General features: G+C 39.3%; 1 protein-coding gene across 6 annotated transcripts in view; it reads left to right on the forward strand.

Annotated features, from left to right (window-relative positions):
* The first annotated feature begins 337 nt into the window (after positions 1-337).
* The window catches only part of CELF1 (CUGBP, Elav-like family member 1), a 63,421-nt gene continuing 38,108 nt past the window's right edge, over positions 338-25,650 (forward strand). For 3 of the 6 annotated variants that reach the window (XM_017742062.1, XM_008639411.2, XM_008639412.2), the window contains exons 1-3: positions 338-488; positions 11,133-11,217; positions 16,504-16,544. Coding sequence is in view for 2 of the 6 variants with exons in the window: in XM_017742060.1 (XP_017597549.1) it covers positions 21,793-21,797 (5 nt within the window). In the remaining 4 variants the exon portion in view is untranslated. Of the gene's footprint in view, positions 489-10,649; positions 10,779-11,132; positions 11,218-16,503; positions 16,545-21,743; positions 21,798-25,650 lie in introns of those variants that run through there. The other 3 variants (XM_017742060.1, XM_017742061.1, XM_017742063.1) reach the window with 3 other exon arrangements.

A 25,650-nucleotide genomic window follows, 5' to 3' on the forward strand; every position in this document is an offset into this window, starting at 1 on the left:
GCCAGCCTGCCGGGCTGGGCGCCCCGGGCGCTTAGAGGAACCTGGGATGCCGTTGCTGTTGTCGTCGGCACGGTGGGGGTCTGTCCGCTGAAGCAGTGAGATGTGCGCTGGTGCACCGGGGGTGGAGGCGAGTCAGGCATAGGAGAAGCACGAGCAGGAAATTGGAGTTCAGCACAGTGTGAGGATTTGTAGTCTCAAGTATGAGAAGGCGTGACAGACACTACTGGAATGAAGTAGGAAGAGCAATATAAAAACCAGGAGAGACGGAGCGTAAAATGGGTGGTAAGTATATGAAGAAGCAGTAAAGGTTGATAACAGCACCCTTTTTTTGTAGGACTGTTACGAGAAGGAAGTTGAGAGGCAACCTTAGAATACACTCCTTTAAATTCCTGAGGAATTGTGGCCCAGACATTTTCACCTTTAAGGCACAGGCATTCTCTTCTGCCAGAAGTTGTCGGGGAACATTTTTCAAGCATTGCAGCTTTCTTGTATGTACTGCTTGAGTGTGGTCGTTCGGTGCGTTTCACCAGTTTGCTTGATTTAGAAAAGTATTTGGTGGGGATTTGTATCTTGAAGCACGCTTCACTTCTGGCTTACAAGAGCTTGGGATTTCTGACTATCTTGAATTTGTGTTTTTGGCTTTTGTGTGTGTCTGTCCTTCCAGTCTTACTCTTTTGTACCAGTGATCACAAAAATTGCTGAACTTTCTCCTAGTGTCTTTTGCTGTCTCCTCTACTGTTTTTCTGTAGGTTAGTTCATTCGATAGATTTTACTGCACTAACTTGGCATTGCACAGCCATAATAAACCCATCACATTTTTATTTTTTCCATTCCCCTCGGCTATGTTCTTGGGATTTCTGCATAATATGAGATACTGTATCTTCCTAGAATTGTGTCTGGACCCAAGTCTTGAAGAAGCAGCATTGTTGGAAAGACTCCTGCTGTGGTAGATGCTTAAAATTAATACGTATGTCTTTAGATGGAGCTAGGAAATGTTAGGGTGGCTACAGCTTGGATCTAGCAGCTTAATATATTGAGTTGCATTAAAAAAGATGAAGAGCCCCCGGGACAGGAGCACAATTCTTATATCTGCTCAGAGACATAGGTGCAAATGTATATACTACTAAAATTCCTAAATAGGGGATTTTAAGTACGGTGATATAAAGAATTATTTTTTCTTAAGGTGCTTACCGTTCTCTTTCAGCTTCTGCTCACATTCAAAATTATTGCTGAAATCCAATAATAAGTCCAATAATAACATCCAATTATTTTGGGAAAGTGTATGCTGTTCTGAGGAGTGTGTTCACCCTTTCTGAATGATCATTTCTGGATGGCTGTGTTTTTTCCGTTCTTCCCTCCCCTGTCAAAGTTTCTAATGTTACATTGGGGAAAAATCATTGCTGGATCAGAGCTGCTGGGTTACATGTTTACCCTTTTGTATCTGTTGGTTTGTTTTTTTTTTTTTTTATGGTAACAAAATAATTGATGCAGGCCTAGGACATTCTGTTTACATGCAAAAGAAAGCAGGAACAATTGAAAAGCAGACAATTGAAAAGTGACTGTTCTAAAGTCATGAACACTAAAACATGAAGGTTTATGTGTAAGGTAGCTTTGTTTTGAAAGTAAATGACCTACAAAGTGAGAAGAACTTACCCATCTTTCACAATGGGAGATAGGGTAAAGAAATCCATGGTAGTACTGTGTACTTCTTACTATGTCCATGTTTCTGCTAGGCCTCCAAAACTTGATGCACTTGTAAGATAATCTTTGCATGGTAGGGGGAAGGTTCTTTCAGTTCTTCTGCTACAAGTAGGGATTCTGAAAACTCCCTGGCACTACTTCTCCAAAGGGGAAAACAGGAGATGTGGCAGGGTCATAGATATACAATAGTTGTCTGTCTCATTAATAATAAATCCATACCTTGCCAAGTAATCTGTACATCAGTTGAAGAATCATTGGTTGAAACAAAATATGACACTTTGAAATAAGGGAAATATTTATAATATTGTGTAAATTTCCTTCCAAAATCACCACAAATACCCTGAATTGGTTGAATTTCATAACAGATAGATGTTTATGTGATTCTTAAGTATTTAGATTCACACTGATTAAAGTAAGATTCTTCCTGTAATCCAGTATCTAATTGAACTTTTTGGGAAACTTTGTTGTGAGCAGGTTGCTTCTTAATTATTTCTTGCATGTTTTTCTGAAATGTGGTTATTGATTACCAGTTACTGAGTCATCTGCCACAAAGCTCTTCAGAAAGCCCACTCTAATTTTTCCTTTAGTGCCTATTTTAGAGTAGGTGGGAAGTGAGACAAGTTCTCATGGTTTTTGAGATTTCCTGGTTATTAGTCTTTAGCACTGAGATCTAAGAACCCACTGTTCTGGCTGTTGAACTGGAGACTGTTCTTAAGTAATATGTCCAGTTTTCCAAGTCATAATGTGAGTTTGGTTACTGAGATAGCAGTGATAGTCCAACAGACTCAGATCTGTATTTTTGCTTTCTTATTTTTCAGTCTTGCCATGAATGTCTGAAATGTTTTTCAATCTGGGCATGTTCAGTATTGCTTGTCCTTCAAGACTATGTGCAGAGTTTTTCACTGCCTTGGTAACTGCCTTTGGGCAAGAAGGTATAATTTTTATGCATTGATCAGGAATTTGGAAGGAGAAAAAAACAGTATAAATCAAAGAAGACTGAAATATTTCAGGATTTATTAGAATGGGAATTGTAAATTGAGAAAAGTTATCTGGTGCCTCTAATGGGTATTTCTCAAAGTATCACAGCACAGGATCTTGAGTGGCCATCCTGTTACAAGATTTCTTGAGGCAAGAGAGATTATCTTGATTGGAAAAATTAACCAGTAGTTTTATTGCCCTTCCTCCAGTCATCAGAGATACTTGTGTTATACAAATAAATGCAAGAATGCAAGATATCACATTTTCTGCTATTGCTGTTTACAACCTATTTTAGAAAGCTGCCAAGGCGCTTTGTGTTTGGGACATAACAGTGAAAAGAAAGAGCTTTAGTATTCACATTTCAAGAGGAGATTTCCTAAACATCAACTGAACATCATCTTGTTTGCACCTGATGTGAGACTCAAGCAAGTAGACCTAAAATATACCTCAAAGCTGCAGTGCCACTTAGTCTGCAAGTGCTTTGCTGTAGGGAGGAATAGCTCACAAGTCTGAACGGTGATGGACAGAGCAGGCTTATTTGTGTGACAGCAATCTAGTGCAACACAGTCATCATCCCAGGGAAAGGAAGTCATCTTTGACATCTTGAGTAGCTTCAAACTTCCAGCTGTCGTAGCTCTGTGCTAAAGAAAATGCATCATTGCTAGCTGAATTCAGGATGAACAGTGAGCAACTAGATGGCTGAACAGAAATCTTCAGTAGTCTCCAACTTTTGGTGAAGAATTTCAGTTTAGATGATGCAGTTTGTGGCACAGGTATGTGTAAATGAAAGCCTTATGCCAGAAGAGGAGTGCTTGTCCACAAGCTGTCTTGTCTGTCCCATGTATGCATGTTATTCTTGTATCTTCAGTATATTTAGTATATTGTGGTATTTTTGTTTTGTTTTTAGAAAAGGTGTGCTGGCTGACTAGCTGCTCTGTTAGAGGCAAGCTGACAAACTGCAAGTTTTGATTATGAGTCTTTACTGATTTAGAGTAGATTTATAACTGATTTAATGGCTTGGCTTGCAGTGGTAAAGTCCCAGGTAGATTTAAGATTATGTAAACTGAGCTTAAAACCATATCACTCAAACACTGGTTTGACTAAATTGCTTGTAATGTAGCATGGAATAACTAGCTTGAGTGTTGCTGAAATCCATGTAAATGAGCAGGCAGTTTGGGTTCTTTGTCCTTTTCAGCAGCACACCTCAAGGAGATCTTGAATGAGCGTGTGGATAAGAGAATGGATGTTGGTTGAGTATCATGTTGGTGTGGTATCTAGCAGGCTTTCCTTTGCAGAACATTTTTTTTAATGCTTGCATGCTCTGTATTCTCTCAGAACTGAATGCTCTCCCAATTCATATAAGAACCCAGGTGACTGTCTTACATTGTTTTTACTTCAAATTAGTTTGAGTTTTTCAGGACCTTGGCTTCTTTTTTTCATCCATCAAAACTGTTCTTTCTGATAGCTTTTGCTTCTATTTGCAGGCTGCTTTGTACTGCACTTTTCACAAAAATAATGTAGTTGTTATCCACTAGATTTCAGTATTTCACATGTCAAAGTAAAACTGTTGTTCTTCAAACATCTTACCACTTAAAATTCAGGCTTTCACTGAACCCATGCATATTCTCTGCTATTTTTGTCCCAAACTATGCAGTTCAAAAGATATTCCAACATAGATATGCAATCCACAAATTTTTTAGACTCTGTTGGAAAGGGAATATTCATGTCTACTTTTTCCAAAGCAGAGGAGTTTGTAATTCAAATCAAGCACTTAGCAGACAATGTCCGAGTCTACATACCAAGATGATAGCATCTTCCTTAATATACGTAGAGATTTGCAGGATGGACGCCAGGCATCTTATTATCTCTGCAAAATCTTACAAGATAGAGTTTTGATAAATGTTTCTTCAGAAGGCAATGAAATATTGATCTCCGGAGGAGAGAATGTATTTTGAGCATCACGTCTAGCTTTTGCATTTTGTGTAGGCACAACACAGTGTAAAAGTAATTCTTCTCTAGTTTATAATTTTGTATTCCAAAGCAGAGCACCATCTGAAAATATTTTTTGCCTACTTACCTGTATTTCCTTGTTATTTGTCTTCAAAAATTTTCTGTTCTCCGTTTAAAATTCTGAATTAAAAAATACTTGGATGGCAGGTCAACTTAGTGATGAATTGTATTTCTTCTGTGTTTTTTGTTTCTTTATTCTTGCATGTGATTGTTTGATGACTGTACAATGTATAGCACAATTGAGCACAATGAGTTGAAACAGTAAAAATTCCTTGCACTGTTCTAAGTGACATTAGAAGTGATACCTTTAAAAATACCAGTATGCAAAATCTTTTTCAGGAAAAAAGTGGTTGTGTATTTACTTCTCTAAAGCAGTTTTGGCCACTCAGAAATCCATGATTATATGCACTGGAGACTTAGGAAAAGTTAAGTGAGAATTTTCTGATATTTGTGGAGTAAAGCCACCCATGTTACACTTTGGATTATGCATTCAATGCCAGAATTTGATAACTCTTAGAGACTGGCTGTAGGTGGTACTGTGTGTATTTCAGTGTGGAAGCTGCTATGACACTAATTGTCTGATGCAGAATTTGCTTTGGAATTTCTTTGGGTTTAAAATTATTTTTTTCATTTAATTCAAGACTAAGTTTTAATAGGCATTTCTTGCGGAGCAAGACTAGGACACATATTCTTGATCCTTTTTTGTGAGGAAAACAGTTTTGGCTATGCTTAGGTGTAGAACTAATTCTGGGTATACTGGGGTCTTCCTGAATTTGCAGGGAGCCTAAACCATTATCTCAATAATGGGAAATTTGAAAAAATATCAATGTCATTGGTTTGAATGCCAGCTTTTTTGTATCTACATGCACATGGCATTAACAAAACTACCTGACTAAGTGCACTTTTCTGAGTTCTGAATTGGCTACTGCATTCCTGATGTAGCTGGAAGACGCAGCTTCCACTTACTTGTATGAGAGAACTTTTCTGATAATTCCTGTAAGGTAGTTTTGTATCACCACACGAATGTGGGATACACCAAGTCGAAGGAATAGGCAGCAGCATATGGTAATAAATCTCTCATGAAAAATGATGCTTTTTAAATATAAATGAAACTGCTTTTGAGTTCGCAAACTGTCATACTTGTGTACTAAAAAAAAAAAAAAATAGACTGTGCCACTTCTTTAAATTTTTTTTCTGTGAATACCTAGGGATTTGGGTGTTCAGTTACACTTACTCTGCTCTTTCCATGCCAGAATGTGAAAGGGGTGGGGTGGGTGGAGAAAGAAGAGGATGCTGCATAGAAGTGCATTTCTTCTGTTTTTAAGAAGAGTGCGTAGAAAAAGGTTTAGTTTGTGTTTAAACACTGGCAAAAAGGGCTACAGGGAAAACAGGCAAGGTATGGCAGATCACCACAGTAATTATTATCAACCAATGAGAAAGGTCATGCTTCCTGGTTTAGGACAGTACTTAAACAGGGAGAAGGGTTTAAAAAGATTTCTGTAATTCAGTTTGGGCTGGAGGGGGGAGAAGGTCAAACCAAGACCTTAATATGTGGACGTGTGTGTCCAAAAGCAATAAGGAAGACGTTACTAGTTCAGTGGTTATTAAAATGCTGGTGGATGTGGGGATTCCCTGGGATTTTTGTCTTGTTTCTGAGTTGCTACCCAGATTCTATTGGTGAATAGTGTTAGATGTTTGTGCATTATTAAGGTGGGCTCAAGCAAAATGGAGCTGGAACTCATTTCAAAACAGTAACTCCTTTAGGTTTGTACACTTTAATTCTTTTCTTTCCTTGCACGGTGTGACAGTGAATGAGGGTGTGCGTGTGTAAAGGAACTTGTCTTAGCAGTGGTGTCTTTCAGAGACCATGTATGGGTAAAGCAGTTCGGCTGGTTCAGCTCCCTGCTCCTCCCTCTCGGGGAGCTGAGCAGAATCTCTTCTGCTGAAAGGGTTGTTCCACTTTCTGCTTTCTATATTTGTCCAGCAGAGCACACTGGCTCCCCAGGCAGTGTGGCTGGCCTGGTGGGCTTTTGCTGAGCAGAATTGAGAGCCAGGGCTTACAGTCTCTGTTATGTCCGTCTGTCTTGTCTGTCTCTGGGAATGACTGGTGTTCCAAGTGAAAGGTGATCTGTTTGTGGATGTTGTCTTTTTTGTAAAATGCAGTTCATCCAAATTTGGGAGTCTAGGGACTGGAAATGGAGGAGGGAAGGCAGTTGTCTCATAGGGACGGTTTGTAATGAATGGCAGTGGCATCAGAAAGACACAGATTTAACCTCCAAAAGAGCTGCTGTCTTCTGGGATGAGGATTTTAATCTCCCTTCCTGCTTTGGGGAGTGATTAGCCAAGGCCTGTATCCTTCCATAAAAGGTCTGTTGTCACTGTCTGCCTTGAAGATTAATGAAAGCTAGATCCTGTCCTGGAAGATCTGAGTGCTGTCTTTGCTTGTTATGGGCAATGGGGATTAATGAGGAGCTAGACCCTGGCCTGCCTAGTTTGGAATCGGGAGTTGGTGTTGAGGGATGGGGCTTGTAGGAAATACCTTGTTAGGAAGGGCTGGAAACTTGTAGCTAAGACTGCCCTGACTGTGTGCTTGCATAAACTTTGTATTAAGGTCCTGCACACATTGGGATGACTATTCACAATTGCTTTTTTAAAATAGTAGATCAGATGAACAAATAGTGCAGAAAGTCTGTTAGCTGCTACACTGTAGTAAACTGTTAATACAATCTTTGAATAGCAGAAGGGTGCTCAAAATAATGGCAGCAGTCAAATACACCATTAACAGTGGCAATAATCTTTTGAGAGGGAAAAAGAGGGCAATTGTTTATAGGGTACTTTTTCTGAATTTTAGGAAATACTGTCCACTTAACAATTTTTCTGCCTTTTGAGTATCTATGCAAATAGGCATCAGCCTCTTGTTTCTGGAATTTGAGACAGGAAGGCATTGTTTCAGTTGTAAAATTGGTTTTAGCAAGATTCTGCCTTTTTTCTTGAGGACCATGTTCCATAAACCCAGTCTGAATTATTTTTCTTTCCTACCACTTCAGTGTCTTCAGTGTGTTTCCTCCTGAGAAAGCTATGTGTCTCTCAAATTTGAAAGAAGGACATTTTGGAGGCAAACTGGTGAATCTCAGCTGCCTGGCAATGTCTGGATTGTACTGATATCTGCAGGCAGGAACCTGTGATTGATGTGTGACAGAGGGTCATCTTCTTGAACTGACTGAACTCAAGCAACTTAGTTGTGTGGCTGTTTTCTGATCCTTCTTTGTTGAGTGGGGACACACTGCGGTAGTTTCTTCCATCTTCATGTGGAAAACCTGTGGAATTTTTTGTAAATATGCAGCCTGTGGGATGTTAAGCTTGTTACCTGAAGTATCTTGGTATTTTGCCTAATTCTGGCATCCTCTGCTAGAATTAGGTCCTCTGCCTGCTTTTCTCCCCACTTTTCCACTTGCTGACTCCCTCGCTGACAACCTTTCATTTATATGAGTTACCAGTTAAAAGCCATTTGTGGTACTGTTTGAGGCCAGTGATTGGAGTTTTATGATTCCTCGGCTTTTAAGTGTTTTCTCATAGCATACTTACCTTTCCCTTGCAGTCTTGGAGCAGGAATATGATTGGGCAGTTTCAAAGGCCTCTTGGAAGTTCACTATTGCATGTTTTAAAAATTCTGTGTGTCTATTCTGTGAAAGATGCCATTTAAATGGATAGAACACTGAACAAATGCATGTGCACCAAGGGCATTTGGGTAGTGAAAGGCTGTAGAATGGCGCTGGGGAATTTCAGTCATACCATTTTGTTAGAATCTCCTAAAAGCAATATGTAAGAAAGTGACATTGTTCAGAGCTAAACCAAGCTGTCAAGACAGGAAATCTCGTTTGCCTTGTATACTTCTGTGTTTAAGGGAGAATACCCAATAATCAATTCTAGATTGACTGTGTTACCCTGTTTGCAGAAAAGGTTTAATCAGGGTTGGAGACAAATGAAAAATTAACTTCTGTCTGATGTCCTTTGAAGGTACTGAAATTCCACAGGAAGGTGTAATTTTTTATTTTCTTCTTGCCCTACTGCTTTTTTTTTTTTAACAAAAATAATCCTTTTTAAAAAATATCATAATTTTGCAGTAGAATAATAAAGTTAGGTTAAGGGTAGACATATGGGAAGATTACAGGAATTTGGAATTAAGTCCAGTGTGCATTTCAAATTGATGGAACTTATAACTGCTATCATGAAGTAATTACAGCTGTTAAACTCCAGGAAGAAAAAGTGAAAGTTGGAAAATATTTACTTGTGATTTTAAAACGTTAAGTCATATTGTTTAATCAAGAATGTGGCGTGACATGTCTCTAATATCTGAGGCAGTCCACTGACGAAGAATTGGGACAGTGAAGATGATTATATGGAAGGACATGTATATGGTTCTTGCAAGCGTAGTGTTTCCTTAACAGAAGCGATGAGAGACTTGTTTATCACTTGAGGTCTTTAAAAAGGATCTATCAGTAGAGATTTAATTGTGTGAAATTCAGCACTTAAATTTGATGATCTACTTCCATGAGTAATTTAAATGAGCATCTGCCAGTAGTGCTCTGAAAGAGGCTTGTGCCATTTTTCATGCGTTTTTCCTTTCCTCTGTGTTACCAAGAACATCTGTGTGGTTGTGCAGTGAATTGAATCTGGGAGCATGTCTGGGTTAAAACTGTTGTTTTCCTGTTGTTGGTAGACAAGCTCACACCTTGACTGTTTCCTTTCTCAGGCTTATTATACAGAGGTGGGGGTGGACAGCTGGTGAGGAAAGAGTTGAGCACCATTCTTTTGGCAAGAGCACCAGCTTAAACTGGGTCTGTAGTAGGAGTATCGTGGTCTATTCCTTTGTATTTCTTCCCCATTTCCATTGAATGTTTATGGAGAGCTTGTATCCAGTCTTCTCAGTAGTATAACCTGAAAATATTAAGTAAGAATTGTTTGCCTGTGTTGCCTGATGGGGCACATATAATTTGGTTCTAGACAGGGCAGTCCTAAATGTTGTCTCACCATATTTCTTTATGAATGCAGTATCTGATACACGCTGTGGTTGATGCTGCTCTACAGAAAAGCCTGCTGTTCATTTGGGAGGAAATTGGTGAGCTTTTCTGATATGATGACAGAGAGAAAATAATGTGCCACATAGACTGTTGCATGTAAGATGTTGGAAGTAGAAGGTGCCTCCAGAATCCAGGCACGAGGTATAGAGAATCCAGAAAGATGATTATTTTATGTCTATTGTGCATGCTCGTGCAGCCAAAGCTGTATTTATAGCACTTGGTTTTGCCATAAAGTTTATGGAGTATCTTCCTGCTAGCACTGGAAACCAGCTGATGTCATACTGTGCCTTCCAGGAAAAGTGAATGGAAAAGAATTGATGGATAAGCGTGTAAGTGAAGAACATCTGAAAATATCCGTGTAAGACTTCAAGCAAGTACTGACCCTCTAGTTCTTGGCAAAGTACACTGACACTCTTCATCCTTCTCCCCCCCCATCCAGCTAAGGTCAGGTTATGGATCCAGCCTTGTACAGCAGAGTTTCTGAGGCCTTGGGAAGAGAAAGGAGCAAGCAGAGCTGTGCTGGTGCAGGAATCAGTGAGCATCAACCACTGGAGATGAGCAGCCTGGAGAGGGTGTGTCAGGGTCATGAAATGGACCATGAGGGTAGTTTGTGGAGTAAAAGGCTGCTGATACCAGTAGGAAAGGCATTCTATTAGTTGTATTCAGATGTTCATAACTAGGAATGAAAACTTCTTCAGACAAAGTTCATCTGAAGTGTTGCATTACATTTGTGATTGGTAGTCAGACAAAAATGATGCTTCGTGGTGCTGCATGCATTCATGTATTCACGTGTTTTCAGTAGACTGTAAATGAATGCTGATTTTTTTTGTTTTTCTGTATTATTTACAGTTGTATGTTTCAGGTACTATATAAAGATACTGAAGAGGGGAGTAAATGTTGCAAAAAATAAATCCAAGTATATACAAATGATGCTGCAAATGATTACAAGTGAGAAACCTTCAGAGAGCTGGACTAGAAGCTTAGTAAGACCTGCTTTGCAGTGAAATGGTTAGATTTTATTAAATTTGTGGTTTTGAGCAAAAGTGGAATATTCCTAAGTTGATGTTCCCACAGCAGTGCCAGCATTTGCCTCTGATGGAGAAAAAGAAATAGTATGAAATATTTTTTTAAAGCTTCAGCTCTATACACCCAGTATTAAATCTCTTCAAGTGTTAATGAAAATTATTTGCTGTTAAAAGTGATGTGAATCAGTATTCATTGGTTATAATAGAGCAGTAACTCCAATTCTTTGTAGATGTGAGTGTAATTTGTATCCATTTACTTCTGCAAAGGATTTACCGTGTGCCTATTACAAAATAAAGATTAAAATAATTGAGCATGTTTTTACTCTTTGGTTTGCAGGCGTGGCAATGGCAGATTCTGCACGGTAGAGTTCATGGCAAGTATTTGTCTAATATAAGCCAAGCAAGACACATACAAGCTTAAGGTAAATCAGTCTTTCTTAGTTGTGCTTCTTTGAAATAAAATATAAATGTTTTTACTTCAACACTTTGCAAATACAGAATTTCAGACCTACTCAGAATTTTGTATACAGTTCAATTTAGATCTTTCAAAAGTGAGACACCTCAAAATTATTTTCCTCCTGAAGCTGGCAGTAGATGCTGGAAACAGCCATGTACACTGTGTCCTCCTTGGGCATTTTAGGTGTGGTAATACAGAGTAATGATTGCATATGAGGATCTTTGCAGGGAGACCTGCAATACATCTTTATTCTCTGCTTGCTTCAGAATCTATTTCCTTTTGTACAATCAGAAAAAAGGTGTGTAAGTATCTTGAATTTTTAACACAGAGCTATGCAAGCTGTGTCTGTCTAAACATTGCACAGGGATGATTTCCACACTGGGATTTTTTTATCTTGCCTTTAATGATAGATAAGTTGAAAGTGTTAGTATTTGAATCTTGTGGCTGAGATAGATGAGCTTGTTAAAAGTTCAGCTGAAGTTCAGTTCCTTCTAGGAGTAGGCTTAGTGGTTAAACTGAGAATATTGTTTGTGTTCACTAAAACTCAATCTTTTACCCAAAAGAAGGCCAAACTCTGCTGTATATGGTAGGTCTTCCTGTGTCATGTACAGTCTCCATAAAGCAAAACATGAATGCATATTTTCTGAATATTTTGAACCTTCAATCAAAAAGTAAATGAAATGTTGCTTTTGTTTGTACCTTCTCTATTTTCATCTCCTGGTATATTTTGAGAGTCCCTTGATACCATAATCTGGAGAGAGATAGCAAGGTAAAACCTTTTGTTGGTGAGATTCTTTGGGGTTTATTAACAGACAGATGTTTTGCAGAAATTTTTTTTTGGTGACGTTGTTTACTAAGTTTTCAGCTGAGATGCAACTGTAACAATGTGATGATACTCCTGTCTCTGATTGAATACTTTGTGTCACATAGTTTTCAAAATACCCTTTCACGAAGAAATAAGATTATTATTTATTTGTACATATTTGTCCGTATTGCACAAATGGAAACTCTTAGGACCAAAAAGTGACTATTCAGTCCCGTAGCTAGTAATAGAAATTATGGCTTCTAGGACCTAGTCCCATGTTTTCAACAGTAGATCATAGGATTGGTTTGTATTCTTAGAGTGTATCTTTTGACACTTTTGTTATGGATTTTAATACTTAATGAGCACTCTTGGAGGTGTTTGGACTGTAATTGCTGACTGGACATGGAACAGACATTGCAAATATGATCGACATCCCAAATCTTAAGTATTTTATGATGTCCTGGTTAGAGTAACTTGAAGCATAGCATTTCAAATGTTTTCCTCTCTTTTCATCTTAATCTTTAATGGTCCCAAAATGTGCATCTCTTCTATTCTTCATTCTGTTCTTCCTATTACATCTGAAGCTGAAAAAACATTCTTATAATAGAACATAGTGTCATGAGTAATTCACCTGGTCTACTTGCTAACTGTACAGCTTGTCTGCTACCCTCTATACCCTTTAGTATTTGTGCTGGCAGCACTGAGAAAAACAGTATTCAACTGCTCTTTCTGCCAAAATAAACTGAGCAGGCGCAGTGACTGAGCTGTGGCCTCGCACTGAACAAGTAGTTTCTGGTGCTGAGAGGTTTGAGTGGTGTAAAGATTGCAGTAGAAGGGCACTTCTCAGATAAGAAAGTATGGCTCCTTCTCTGGTAAGGTTTTTAGACCATAGGAGTTTCCCCTTGCTATCTCTGTTGTCTTGTTGCCTCATTAGCACGGGTTGCTACAAAGTGACACTTTCTGTGGGTTGTGGCCTGAGCTGTGTAGAAATTGAAACTTCCTCTGGTCTGTGTAGGACTCTCAGTTCGTAATCTGTGTAGTGCACTTGCTCCGTCACTCTTTGATGCATCATTGCCTCCCTCCTGTACTTCTTCCAAATAAATAGTTCTTTCTATATTTCCAAATTTTTGTTATTGGTCACATGGGTTCTTAAAAGTATGTTAATCTACAGTGAGGCCAGACTGAATGCTGATTTATGTGAGAGACTGTTGATGCCAGGATGTATCTGAGGTTGAGCTATGTGGTCTGTTTGATCTGTTGGCCTCTTTAATTGCTAATGGTAACGTTGACATCCCATAAACATTAGTTCCTGGAAAGTGTAATGGGAAATCAGAGCTAACTTGTCTAGACAAGTGCTGACTGTGATAGTAATTTCATTGATCAGAATCCATTAAATGATCTGGTATTCTCTTAGATGGTCCCAGGTGCTGATGAGACTGAAGTTTTACCACTTAGTATAAAAGCAGTATTACTAGATTTATTGGGCTCATATCCATTGTCTACTACTTGGTGGATAGAGCCACTTGTTTTCATTACCAGCTGCAGTTCTATTTATGTTATAGTGCATATCAAAAGTTGCAATGAGATTATATTTTGTCACCTTTAGATCTGGCAGTGTTAAACATCTTAAGTGTTAAACCTTTGTTTTTCTACATGGAGTACTCAGGTAGTGTCAATAGTTCCTCCCAGCTTTGTGCAGTAGTTGAAAGTGACAACTCTACTCACATGCAGTAGTCAGGGGGCAACTTCAGGAAAAATGTTTACAAAAGCTGTGATGAGAGATCTGAATTTACCCCGTTAATTGTTTTGCTGACTGCACTAAGAGCATACACTCATGCAGCTATGAAAACAGCTATCAGCATCAAATGCTGGGCTGGGGAGAACCTACTTTGTACAAGAGCTTACTGCCCCATCAGTTAATTACAGAAGTGACTGTGCACACATGGCTAGCAGCATCCAGCTGTATGTATGTATATACCTTAGTCTGAGGGATCCAAGACTCATTTTTTTCTGAGAAGAAACACGGTTGTCAGGTTCTTTGGCCTTTGGGCCAAGTTTGTCTGATGTATTGATGCCTTAGGATTTGGCTTTTGTATTTTCAGACCCTGTACTGGTTTAGTGTGTAACTATAAAACTTCACATGGCCTGTTAGCTACTGTTAGACATAACAAACCCTCTCTGGGCCTGGACCCAAGGACACCTTGTTGTCCCAGGCCCCAAAATACGTAAATTAAGCCTCTGGGGAGGGGGAACAAACTTGGGGTAATTACATCATTACCTGAAATTGTAATTGGAGAATTAGCCCTGATATGCAAACAGACCAAACTTACAAAAGTGTGAAAAACCTGTGACCCAACATTCATCTTGGGTGTAGCCCCTCAGAGGCTTTTTGACTCCTGAGGTGTTCCTATTGAAGGCCCTCAATAAACACCTGCTTTTATTCTCTTAACCTTGTCTAGCCTCTGTTTTCAGGTAGCCACTCTTAGGCATCAGTATAAGCTTGGATAAATTATTCAGTGTATTTATGTTCTGCATGCAATTAAATAAACCATACTAAACCAATTTATGATTTAAGAGCACTCTCCCAGGCTTTCTACAGGTGGTTGTTAGATTTGCTGCTTGGTTTTTGAAGTTTTTATTGTCTTGGATTTTGCCTTTGATTCAGTGAAGTGTATATTTTTTTTCCCAAAGGTATCCAAGAGTTATGGGTTCCTCTGGCTATGTTAGCTGCACTTTTGGTTTCTTTGAAGCTTTTAAATTAATTCACTGGAGTCTTACAGAGTTACATGTGCGAAGTGAAGATTTTCTTTTTAACATCAAAAAGTTGTTTATGTAGATATTCTTACGTATTCACAGGATCAAGTAGCTGTCTTTTTTTTTTTTTGAAAGCTGATTATCAAAGGAGTCTAACCTAGCATATAAGCAAAAAAATTGTGTTACATGTTGTTTTGAAGATATTAGAAGTTAGGTATGAAGAAGGTCTGTTAGCAGGAATATGAGACCATTTTTTTGTCCATAAACAAATATTTTGTAATTAAACTTCAAAAAAGCAGAGGAATCTGGGTGAGGTGAAAGGAAGTGTCTTAAGGTAACATATTTGCTTCTATCACTAATTGGAGCCTCATAATCCAGAATGTTGCTGTGAAACAGAAGAACAATAAATATGTAAAGTGTTCCCTGAACAATAGTCAGTTTTCAGTAATACTCTAGAAAAAAAAATGCATTATTTTGAAAACACACATTTCAGATAACTGAGTTATGTTTTTCTGGATTCATAGATTGGGTTTTGTTTTCAACAAATATTATAAGAAAATTAGCATTGTTCTTGTGTTTAGGATTCTTTGTTCCTTTAGAGGCTTTAGTACTTCATTAAATAAATTGAACAAATAGAAAAAATTTAGAAGAATTGAAAATTCTCAAGAGAACTCTATAAAAGAGGGCATGAGTACATGTGATAAATAACCAAGCATATTACATAGCAAGTTAGAAGAGAATGTGGCTCACTTATTCTCACTTACTAAAAAAATATAGAACAAAGGTTAAGTAGGGGCCTGCAAAGCCATCAAAATGTGGGAGCTCAGATAGCCTTGTACAATTCTTCTTCTTGCAGATGGATGCAGTTTTTCGTTTGGTAACTGTAGATAAGTAAATAGATTTGGATTTTCTGTAAAATACTGCTAGACTGACATGAGTGTAGTTCTGTAAAATAACCCAGGAGGAGGCAGAGAAGAAATTATTTGGGGGGAAAAAAGGTCAAGAAACCTCAGAGCTAAAAAATCCAAATGTTGTATTTAAATATGTACTAGCTTGTGTTGAGAGTCGGTTACTGAGTTTGCAAGAACAGAACTCTGAATCATGAAGTAGCATCCCATATTTATGCGGTGCTAGTACAGAAAATCTGTATGGTTCCTGGTTGATATTAGCTTAAGATGTAGAAATAACATTTTTTCCTTGTGTTGTTCAGTTCTGTGTTCCCTAATTCAGTGCTTTTTCATCCATTTCCATTTATGCAATCATACATTAGAGTTCCCATCTGCGGGTTCATGGTCATCTGTTAGTGCTGCAGCTGTGAAAATAATGTCATACAGGAGTTTAGGATTGTGGGTACTGCGGTTGGTAGCTGCTTCTGTTGTGACAGCCAAAAAGCCAGACAGGTGTTATAAGTCCACTGAACATTGCTAGGAATCTCTAAGACTTCTGTTTTCAGCTATGTTGTGTTTGCAGTCCATTTTTGTGTGCCCTTTCATTTACTCTGTATTTTTGAAATATACAACTTCAGTTTTGAGCCTAATGAAGGTTGTTACCACCTCATGATGACTTCTTTTATTGGAAATATGCTTCACTTTCCCAGTGCTCAGTGCTTTACCAGGTAGAGTTCATGTAATGTTTGTTATTATCTGATGTTAACTCTGGAGTCCTCAATGTCTCTTTTTCCTTATCTTTTAGAGTGAAGACTGGAACGGCTGGAGGGAGGCGCGTAGCTGCAGGTATGAACCAACTGCAGTTTGTATCCCTCAGTTGGGTATTGGAGTTCCTTTCAAAGGTTTAGAGAGAAGTTGTTTTTACATTCAGTGATGAAAGCAGTCATTTTCCACTGCAGTGAGCAGTGCTCCCTGAACCTTAAACTCTGCAGTTTCCTGCCTTTGTACTGCCAAAGTGGGTTGGGAATGATAACAGTTCAGGACTATGAGTACTGAGTCAATAGGCATCTTTAAGTCCATCTGTAATTTAATAATTTTAGAAACATAACTGCAAAGTAGAAATGCATGTCTTTATAGCAACTTCTTGACCAGAACAAATCTGAAGTGTTCTGTAGTACATGAAACCCTAAAGGTGAGTATTAGTGGAACAACTCCTTCTGGGCTGAGACAGATTTGATTATGTGCAGCAGAACTGGAACATAGTCCAGTATGAAAATGCATGGAGTCAAATATGAGGATCTTTTGGTGCAGTTTTCTTAGTGTTAGAAGTCCAGTAAGTTTCATGTGACAGCTGAGACAATTCCCCCTTCCTTTCTTACACAGTTTCCAGCTGAGAGTTTAGTGCTGTGTCCTTTGATTATGTTTGGTTCTCATGGTAGTTTGCATTATAGGTGGAGTCAGCTTGACGACCCAGTAAAAAGCTCTTCTGTGATATAGTTATTTCTCTGGTTTAGGAAGTTGGAATGATTTACTGTGTGGTCAGAGGAGTACAAAAGAATATATAAGACTGTTCGTACTGTGTACCTCAAGAGTTTCGGTTCACTTCAGAGACAATTGACCTGTAACTGCTGTGTTAAGTAACACTCTCAGTATCACCACAACCCAAGTTTGGTGATTTTTGCCCTTCCAGTGAATCACCTCTCCCATGGCAGAAATATTTAAGGTGTGCTTTGGTCTGTAGCCAACCAGAGAGAGTTGAGGTTTTTTATTGTCTTGAGGAAAGAGTTGTTTTCTGCTATGGACAGACATTTGCTACGGTTTTCATAAATACATTGGGAAGGATTTAGTTATGTCTATATTAGAAAGAAAAACAAATTTGTCTTTGAAGTGCAGGATATCCTGTCTCTCCATATGTTACTCATCAGAGTAGAAAGATCTAAAGTTGGTTTAAGAAATCCAGGAACACCGTCATTTTCAAGTGATTTTTTAGAGATTTGGTGTTTGACCTCTCTGTTTGGAAGTACCGGTTTGAGGGCATTTGTCTCCAGGCATTGTGTGGATTGCAAAACACTCAACTTCTTTTCTAAATGACTGGTGCTCTGTACTTCGCTCTTCCTGCTCCTTTGCTGTCCATTAGGACCATACAGAAGAATGGCAAGAGAGGATACTGGTCATTATGTTGGTGGCTTTTTTCTGAAGAATTTGCATCTTTTGAGACAGACTAAACTGATTAGGCCTAGTTTTTTAAACTCATGGGATTCTCTAATTGCAAAACACAGGTCCAGAATCAATAAATATATTGGGATTACTTAGATAACAAAATAATCAGATTATTTAAATAAAATAATCACCAAGTTTCTGGTTGATGAAAATAAGTCACTTTTATTCAGTGCAAGATCTGTGGTTTCTCATCTTAAGAGCAAAATGAAGTTGAATTCATCTGCCTAAATGTGAGTAAAAAGGGTGAGGATGGAGTCTTTTCTTGAATATCTAATAATGGTACATAAAATTGTTTGTATACATCCCTGTATGAAATGCTCTTATAATGATTAACTCTGTAGAGATATATCAGAATAAAACTGATGGCATTCTGGCTTCTGGTCTGGTACAGAGAATAAAACTGAGGAGGAGTCAGCTTTGCTTTGAGATGAGTCAATCCTACCTCAATTGACTCTTGTCATACACACATTTACCATGCTGAAACATGTCTGTGTTGAAATAAAATTTCTGCAGATAGGAGCCCCTTCCAAAATGGAAGTCTTTGGCATGGAGATAAAAATGGGCATTAAAAGATTGTAGATTGTCAAATGATAGTCATGGAATCTTGAAGGTTGGAAAAGACTCTTAAGATCACAGAGTTCAACCACTAAGCTAACACTGCCAAGTCTGTCACTAAACCTGTCCCTAAGCATCTACACATTTTTCAAGTACCTCCAGGGGTGGTGATTTTAACACTTCTCTGGGCAGCCTGTTCCAATGCCTGACAACCCTTTCAGTGAAGAAATTCTTCCTAATATCCAATCTAAACTTCTTCTGGTGTGACTTGAGGCCATTTTGTCTGGTCTTGTTACTTGGGATGAAAGACTGACCCACACCTTACTACAACCTCCTTTTAGGTAGTTGTAAAGAGAATAAGGTCTCCCTTCAGCCTCCTTTTCTCCAGGCTAAACAACCCCAGCTCATTCAAGTTTTCCCCATAAGACTTGTGCTCCAGAGCCTTCACCAGCTCTGTTGCCCTTCTCTGGACAGGCTCCAGCACCTCAGTGTCCTTCTCATAGTAAGGGGCCCAAAACTGGACACAGCACTTGAGGTGTGGCCTCACCAGTGCTGAGTACAGGGGCCAGTCGCTGCCCTGGCCCTGCTAACCGCACTATTTTTGATACAGGCCAGGATGCCATTGGCCTTCTTGGCCACCTGGGCACTGCTGGCTCATGTTCATCTGATGTTGACCAACCTTCCTAGCTCGTACTCTGCTGTGCAGTTTTCCGACCTCCTTCCCCCAGCCTGTACTGCTACATGGGGTTGTTGTGACCCAAGTGCAGGACCTGCCCCTGGGCCTTGCTGAGGCACAGTTGGCCTCAGTCCATCGATCCAGCCTGTCCCAATCCCTCTGCAGAGCCTTCCTGCCCTCCTGCAGATCAACACTCCCACCCAACTTGGTGTTGCCTGCACACTTGCTGAGGATGCACTTGATCCCCTCATTCAAATCATTGATAAAGAGATTAAACAGGACTGGCCCTGATACTGAGCTCTGGGGATCACCACTGGTGACCAGCCATCAGCTGGATGTAACTCCAGTCACTACCACTCTCTGGACCAAGCCATCCAGCCAGATTTTACCCAGCAAAGAATACACCCATTCACATCATGGGAAGTCACTTTGTCCAGGAAGACACTGTGGGAAACAGTGTCAAAGGCTTTATTGGAGTTCAGGTAGACAACATCAAAAGCCTTTCCACTGAGTGGGTCACCTGGACATAGGAGATCGGGTTGGTCAAGCAGGACCTGCCTTTCAGAAACCCGGGCTGGCTGGGCCTGGTTGTTCTCTGCATGTTGCGTGATGGCATTCAGGATCATCTGCTCTATGACCTTCCCCATCCCAGAGGTCAGGCTCAAAAGCCTGTGGTTCCCCAGATCCTCCTTTCAACGCTTCATGCAGACACTGTAACATTGGCTTACTTCCAGTCAACTGGGACCTGCCTGGTTAAGCAGGACTGCTGGTAAATGATGGAAAGTTGTTGCGATAATGAGCAATGCTGAGTCCCCAGGCAGGTGCAAAGGAGAGCCCTTTATTGGAGAAACCTGGCCTTTTTAAGCAGTTAGCCAGTTACCTGTTTACATAGTTTTAAAGCACAACAAACATAATTCAACCACCCACCATACACCATGATGGTCATGCAGCATGTTTTTCTACCCTTAATTCAGCTGTGTCTCTTTCCCACAGTCCTTTTCTACTTAGCTGAAGTAACAGGCCTGAGCCATGTGACAGAAAGTGACTTGGCAAGCTTTTTCATCAGCCCTCTCAGTACCCATGGGTGGATGCCATTAGGCGCCATGGACTTACACAAGTCTCTAATCCTTTTTTCCTAGATTATAGGGGTTTCATTCTGCTCCCCATCTCTTCTTTCATCTCAGGGGGCTGGGTACCCTGCAAACAACTGAACTTGTCAAAGACTAAGACATAAAAGGCATTAAGTACCTCTGCCTTTTCCTCATCCTTTTTCATTATATTTCCCTCTGCATCCAGTAAAAGATGGAGATTTTCCTTAGCCCTCCTTTTGTTTCTAATGCATTTCAAAAAACATTTCTCACTGTCTTTTATGGCAGTAGCCAAATAAGTTCTAGTTGGGCTTTGGCCCTTCTAATTTTCTACCTGCATAACCTCATGACATCCTTGTAGTCCTTCCAAGTTGCCTGCCCCTCATTCCAAAGATGATACACTCTTTTCTTCCCCTACTGAGTTCCAACCAAAGCTCTCTGTTCAGCCAGCCTGGTCTTCTTCCTCACTGGCTCATCTTTCAGCACATAGGCCTGACCTGAGCCTTTAGGATTTCCTTCTTAAAGCACATCCAGCCTTCCTGGACTCCTTTGCCCCTCAGGACTGCCTCCCAAGGGACTCCATCAACCAGTCTCTGAAACAAGCCAAAGTCTCCCTCCAGAAGTCCAAGCAGTTCTGCTGGCATTCCGTCCTTACTTCTCCAAGAATCAAAACCTATCATTCTGTGATTGTGATGCCCAAGACGGCTTCCAGCATCACCCACCAATCCTTCCCTGTTTGCAAACAGCAGGTCCAGTGGGATGCCTTCCCTACTGGCTCCCTCACTGTCTGTGTCAGGAAGCTGCCATCCACACACTCCGAGAACTGTTTCCTCTCTGCTGTGTTGTATTTCCAGCAAACATCTGGTAAGCTGAAGTCCTCCACAAGAACAAAGGCTGGTGATACTGAGACTTCTCCCGGCTGTGTGCATTGGTGTAGATGCACTTCAGTTGGGCTGTCAATCCTGCTGTCTTTTCAGGGACAGCTGTAATTCCTGCATTAAACTTGGAAGGCATTTTGGCTCTTCTGCTGTAAGAAGTTAATTCTTCCTCAATACTTCTAAAACCATTTATAGTTTAGGAAAGTAGATGTAAAGTTATTTGATGATAGAATTATTTGTTTGTGTGAAGGAACAGGGTCAGAGTAGTATTCTTCATTCTTTCTGGGCTTTGCTCTTCCTGAAGTTGAAACCTACTACAGTATCTAATGGTTATTTAGACCTTATTAAAGAGTAAATGTTTAAATCAACATGGCTGTATTTTCTTAGTTGAGTAGAAAAACTGAGATACATCTATCATATTGATTCACTTTTGATTCTAGAGGCTTAGAAAGTTCAGGTACTTTTTCAGAAATAAACTCTCTGGCACTTAGATTGTGGTCCTGAGTAGCTTAAAAGCTAGTGAAGTTTTTCAGATGGCTGCTTATCCAAAATAGGCAGCAGGAGTCACAGCTTTGATTAGGAGACAAAATAACAACTTCCTCAATCAATCACATTTCTTCTGTACCAGGAGTGATGCTGGAACTTCCCTTGTTGCTTCTGTTTTTACCTCGCAATGTATGTGGTAAGTTGAATTGTTTGTCTTTTCAGGGATACCACATCCCATTTCCATCTCCACTTTCCTCATGGACAGTGCTGGAGCTATACCTGTGTATCCTCATGCCAAGGGGAAATGATGCCTTATTGTGCTCTAAGTTGGTGCTCGACATAAAAATTATTATTGCAGCGATTATTGTTTGAACTGCGTAGTGTGCTCTCCTGGAGAGCCCCTGTCTAGGCTACATTTGAACTTTCTTCAGGTGACATGCAACAAAAAGCTTTCCTTTGGATAAAATGAAATGAGAGAAATAGTGTATTTTTGTAGTATGATATTAACTGGTTCTTGTTTGTATCTGCTACTATTTGTAGAAACAATTTGAGGTTAAAGGATTCCTCAAAATGGCTTGTGTGACTATTCTGATAGCTGCAAAGGACAATGAAACTTGAGACTTGTTGCTTTTAGTCCAAAAGGTCTCTTGAAACTTAGAAGAAGAAAAAAAAAGACTATCAGAAAAAATTTTAAGCCGGTCTAACTGCTATTCTAAGACATTTCATTACGGAGAGTAATAATTTGTAGTTTGTTCCTTTGAGTTAAGATAACATATTACATATCTTCAGTAAAAAAAAATAACTGGCCAGTTCTTATTTTAAGGTTTTACTTTACATGTGCACAAGATGTGTTGCTTCCCATAAACTTAGAGGCATTTTTTATTCACTGAGGTTCTCCTCCTGCAGGTTAATATAACAATCTTTGTACATGGTATTGTCCTGGAATTGTATAGGTGGTTCTGTTGTTCCCCCTGGGTCCAATATGGAACCACACAGCATTCTCTGTGCGAATCTGCTTGCTTTGCCTGCTGTAATGCTTTATGGCACGTTTGGCTTGGGGACAAGCAGACTGCTGAGAGCTTTCCAAGAACGAGTGGATTTCCAGGTCCTTACTAGAGGAATAACTTCTGGCTCTGTTTCAGTGCCAGAAAACTGTCCTAAAACATGTAGATGAGTCCTTAAAAATCTGGTGAATATTGTAGAGATTGCAAAATGGCTTTTTCTACTGTACCTTTTTGACTAAGTACAGAGCTGCAGATTCAGGTAATACAGGAAAGGACCGGAAAATACAGGGATATCTGAAATGAGATTTATAGGTACTGTGTTTGTATTTACAAACTAAAAAAGTTGAAACATATTTTAAGTTTTCTGTTCCATAGAATTGCTTGCAGCACAAAAAGATGGCCAGAAGTTTACCTTCAGCTATTTCTATATTTAAAAAAAAAAAAAAAAAGTCATTTCTGTAAGCTCAGAGACAACATTTAGGGGAGAGAAAAAGGCCAAAGACACTCTTAAGTGGGATCTGTACCTTGCCTTCAGGGCAAGATTGCTTGCAAGCATTATATTCTTATTCTCTTGTACTAAAGGTTTAAGTGTTGTAGTGCAAGTGTGATTTTCCCCTGTATTTTTGTGCGTCTCAGGGTCTGAATTCAGTCAATAAACAAAAAAAAAAGGGTGCAAGGGGAAAACTCAAACCTTGCTGCTGCCTTAAATGTTCCATCCTGTCCGCTGTTCTTCCACAGGGTAGAAATGTGTGTCCTCTCTTCTTACACTCATTTCCTGCTTTGTCTCCTGTGTCATACAGCTGCCTTCATTTCCTCTTACTATTGTTGTGACCAAGCCACTTTTCCTACTTTCTCAAGAAGTTTTTTCTGTCTGCAGTGCCAAAGTGTCTACAGGTCTTTCCGACCTCTCTTAGGTACTTAAGGTCTCCATAGATTTTTGTCTCTTGCAAAGTGCAAGCACTGTTATGTTCTAGCATTGTGATTATAAAAACTGAAAATGCTTTTCAAAATCGAACTACTGGAATGTTTGCATATGTTAAAAAAAATACAATTTTAAACCAAAATTTTCTTTAACGTAACTTCCGGTAGAGTTTAAGCAGTACCTGAAATAGGCATTTCATGTCATTTACAAAAAAAACCCAAAACAAAACAAACCAGAACCTAGAGGTAAGGATAAAGAGCTTTAATTTTTTTAATTGTTTCTGTTATTGTTGTCTTTAATATACTGGAACGAGGGGAAGAAGCCTGTACATGTCTGCTTTGAAAGCAATTGCCCTGGGATACAACAATTCTTTTTCCTGGTATCAAATATTAATTGTAAAATGTCTTGCAAAGAGGGTTAAGCATGTGATTTGCCAAAATTAATTTTTCTAGGGAACCTGCATAAGGCTTGTTGTCTGTTCTACGGGTACAGGGGCTCTAACGGGTTGTCCTGCATTAATTGCTTCAAATTCATCATTTGGTCTTTTAGCAGTTTGTTTGCTTTTTTATGCTTCATGTCTGGTACCTTTAATACAGTGTCTTCTCAGCCAGACCTTTGTTGTCTTCTTTGCATCACAATAAGTTTTCCTGTGTCATGTGCTTTAGTCTTAAATTCACAACTATGATTTTTGTCTCCCTCTGCATTCCCGTAGTCTGAAAAAGACAGGGAAATCTGCAAAACAAAATTTATCAGGGAAGGACAGAAGTGTAACGTAAATTTTAGATCACTATTCTGAAGGTAACAATTAAGAACTTTAATTACAAAATTAAGGCTAGCAAAAGAAAATATCTTACAATATAAGAGAAAGAAAACAATCCAGGTACCTCTTCTTATATTTCTATGAAGATTAATGTAAGCATGTAATATATCATTGGGGAACAGGTATAAGAAGGAGACAAACACCAAAGAAAAGATGGAATTTCTAGGAAACTGTCTTAATTTGAAGATTTTACTTACATACAGACATATTTTTTCCTTATTTCATTGTGCTAATGAAGTAGTCTACTGTCCTAGTGCTGCACAAGTACTCTCCTTGAAAACAGAAGTGAGTACATACTGTGTGCCTTTGGAAAAATCCACATAAACTAACTGAATTGTCTGTCACTGTTCATAGCACTATAGCAGACGGAGGTATTTGAAATTCTTTGGAGGTTTTTTGTGTAAAAAAAATAATTAAATAGATACAGGTTCTGGAAAGAATAGTTGTGATATACCTCGAGGTAATGCTTTGAAGGCTATCAGCTTCCTAACTCCCCACTGACAATAGGGTAATGAGAGATTTTATGGTCACAGATAGGTGTTTTAGGTCACTGTCAGGAGGTAGTCTCATGGCCAGTCTATTCCATTTTTCTCTCTTTGGTAATGCCTGTGCGAGCCTTTGTAGCATCATCACTGAAGCAGCAGACACAGCTGCAGCGGGTCAAGCACTGAGTTAGGAACCTCATGCTGCTGTGTTAGCTGACAGCTGTGCACTAAGAAAGTAAAACTCAGGGTAGCATCGTGCAGCTGTTCTGCCCTAGAGAAGCAGATCATTGTCTGCAGAGCTGTGGCTTGCTCACATCGCAGAATTCCAACACCCGCAGCCTGGTCAGAATATTCACAGGACAGTCCTGAGTCCCCTCTCAAGCAAGCAAATGAAGAGGCAATGTATCAGAAAATGAGAGAAAAATTGAGTAAGTGTGTAGGCCACTGCCTTAAACTTTGTGAACTTCATTCATGTGCTAGAAGAGGGTCTTAAGACTGATAATTTTCAAAGTTCTCGTTAGATGTGCTGTCAATAGCAGTTACTGGCAGAGCAGGACCTAGTTTGCAGTTTGGGGTGGGGGTTTTTTTTGACTTCTTGGATTTGAACAGATGTTGTAACCTGTTTCCTGGTAGATAAGCTCTCATATTGCAGTGCTACTGTCTGCCATTTGGTGTAAGTTATCCTCAGGAGTGAGCCAGATATTGAGCATATCACAGATTGAATTTGTTCTTCAGTTGTGTGGTGGCATATTGAAAGCAATTGCAAGGCATTTTAAAAAGAAGGGAAAATGTATATAGTGGTTGCTATCTGTGCATGT

The sequence above is a fragment of the Corvus brachyrhynchos genome, unplaced genomic scaffold, assembly GCF_000691975.1.
Source record: "Corvus brachyrhynchos isolate BGI_N302 unplaced genomic scaffold, ASM69197v1 scaffold115, whole genome shotgun sequence".
In the NCBI taxonomy this organism is placed as follows: domain Eukaryota; kingdom Metazoa; phylum Chordata; class Aves; order Passeriformes; family Corvidae; genus Corvus; species Corvus brachyrhynchos.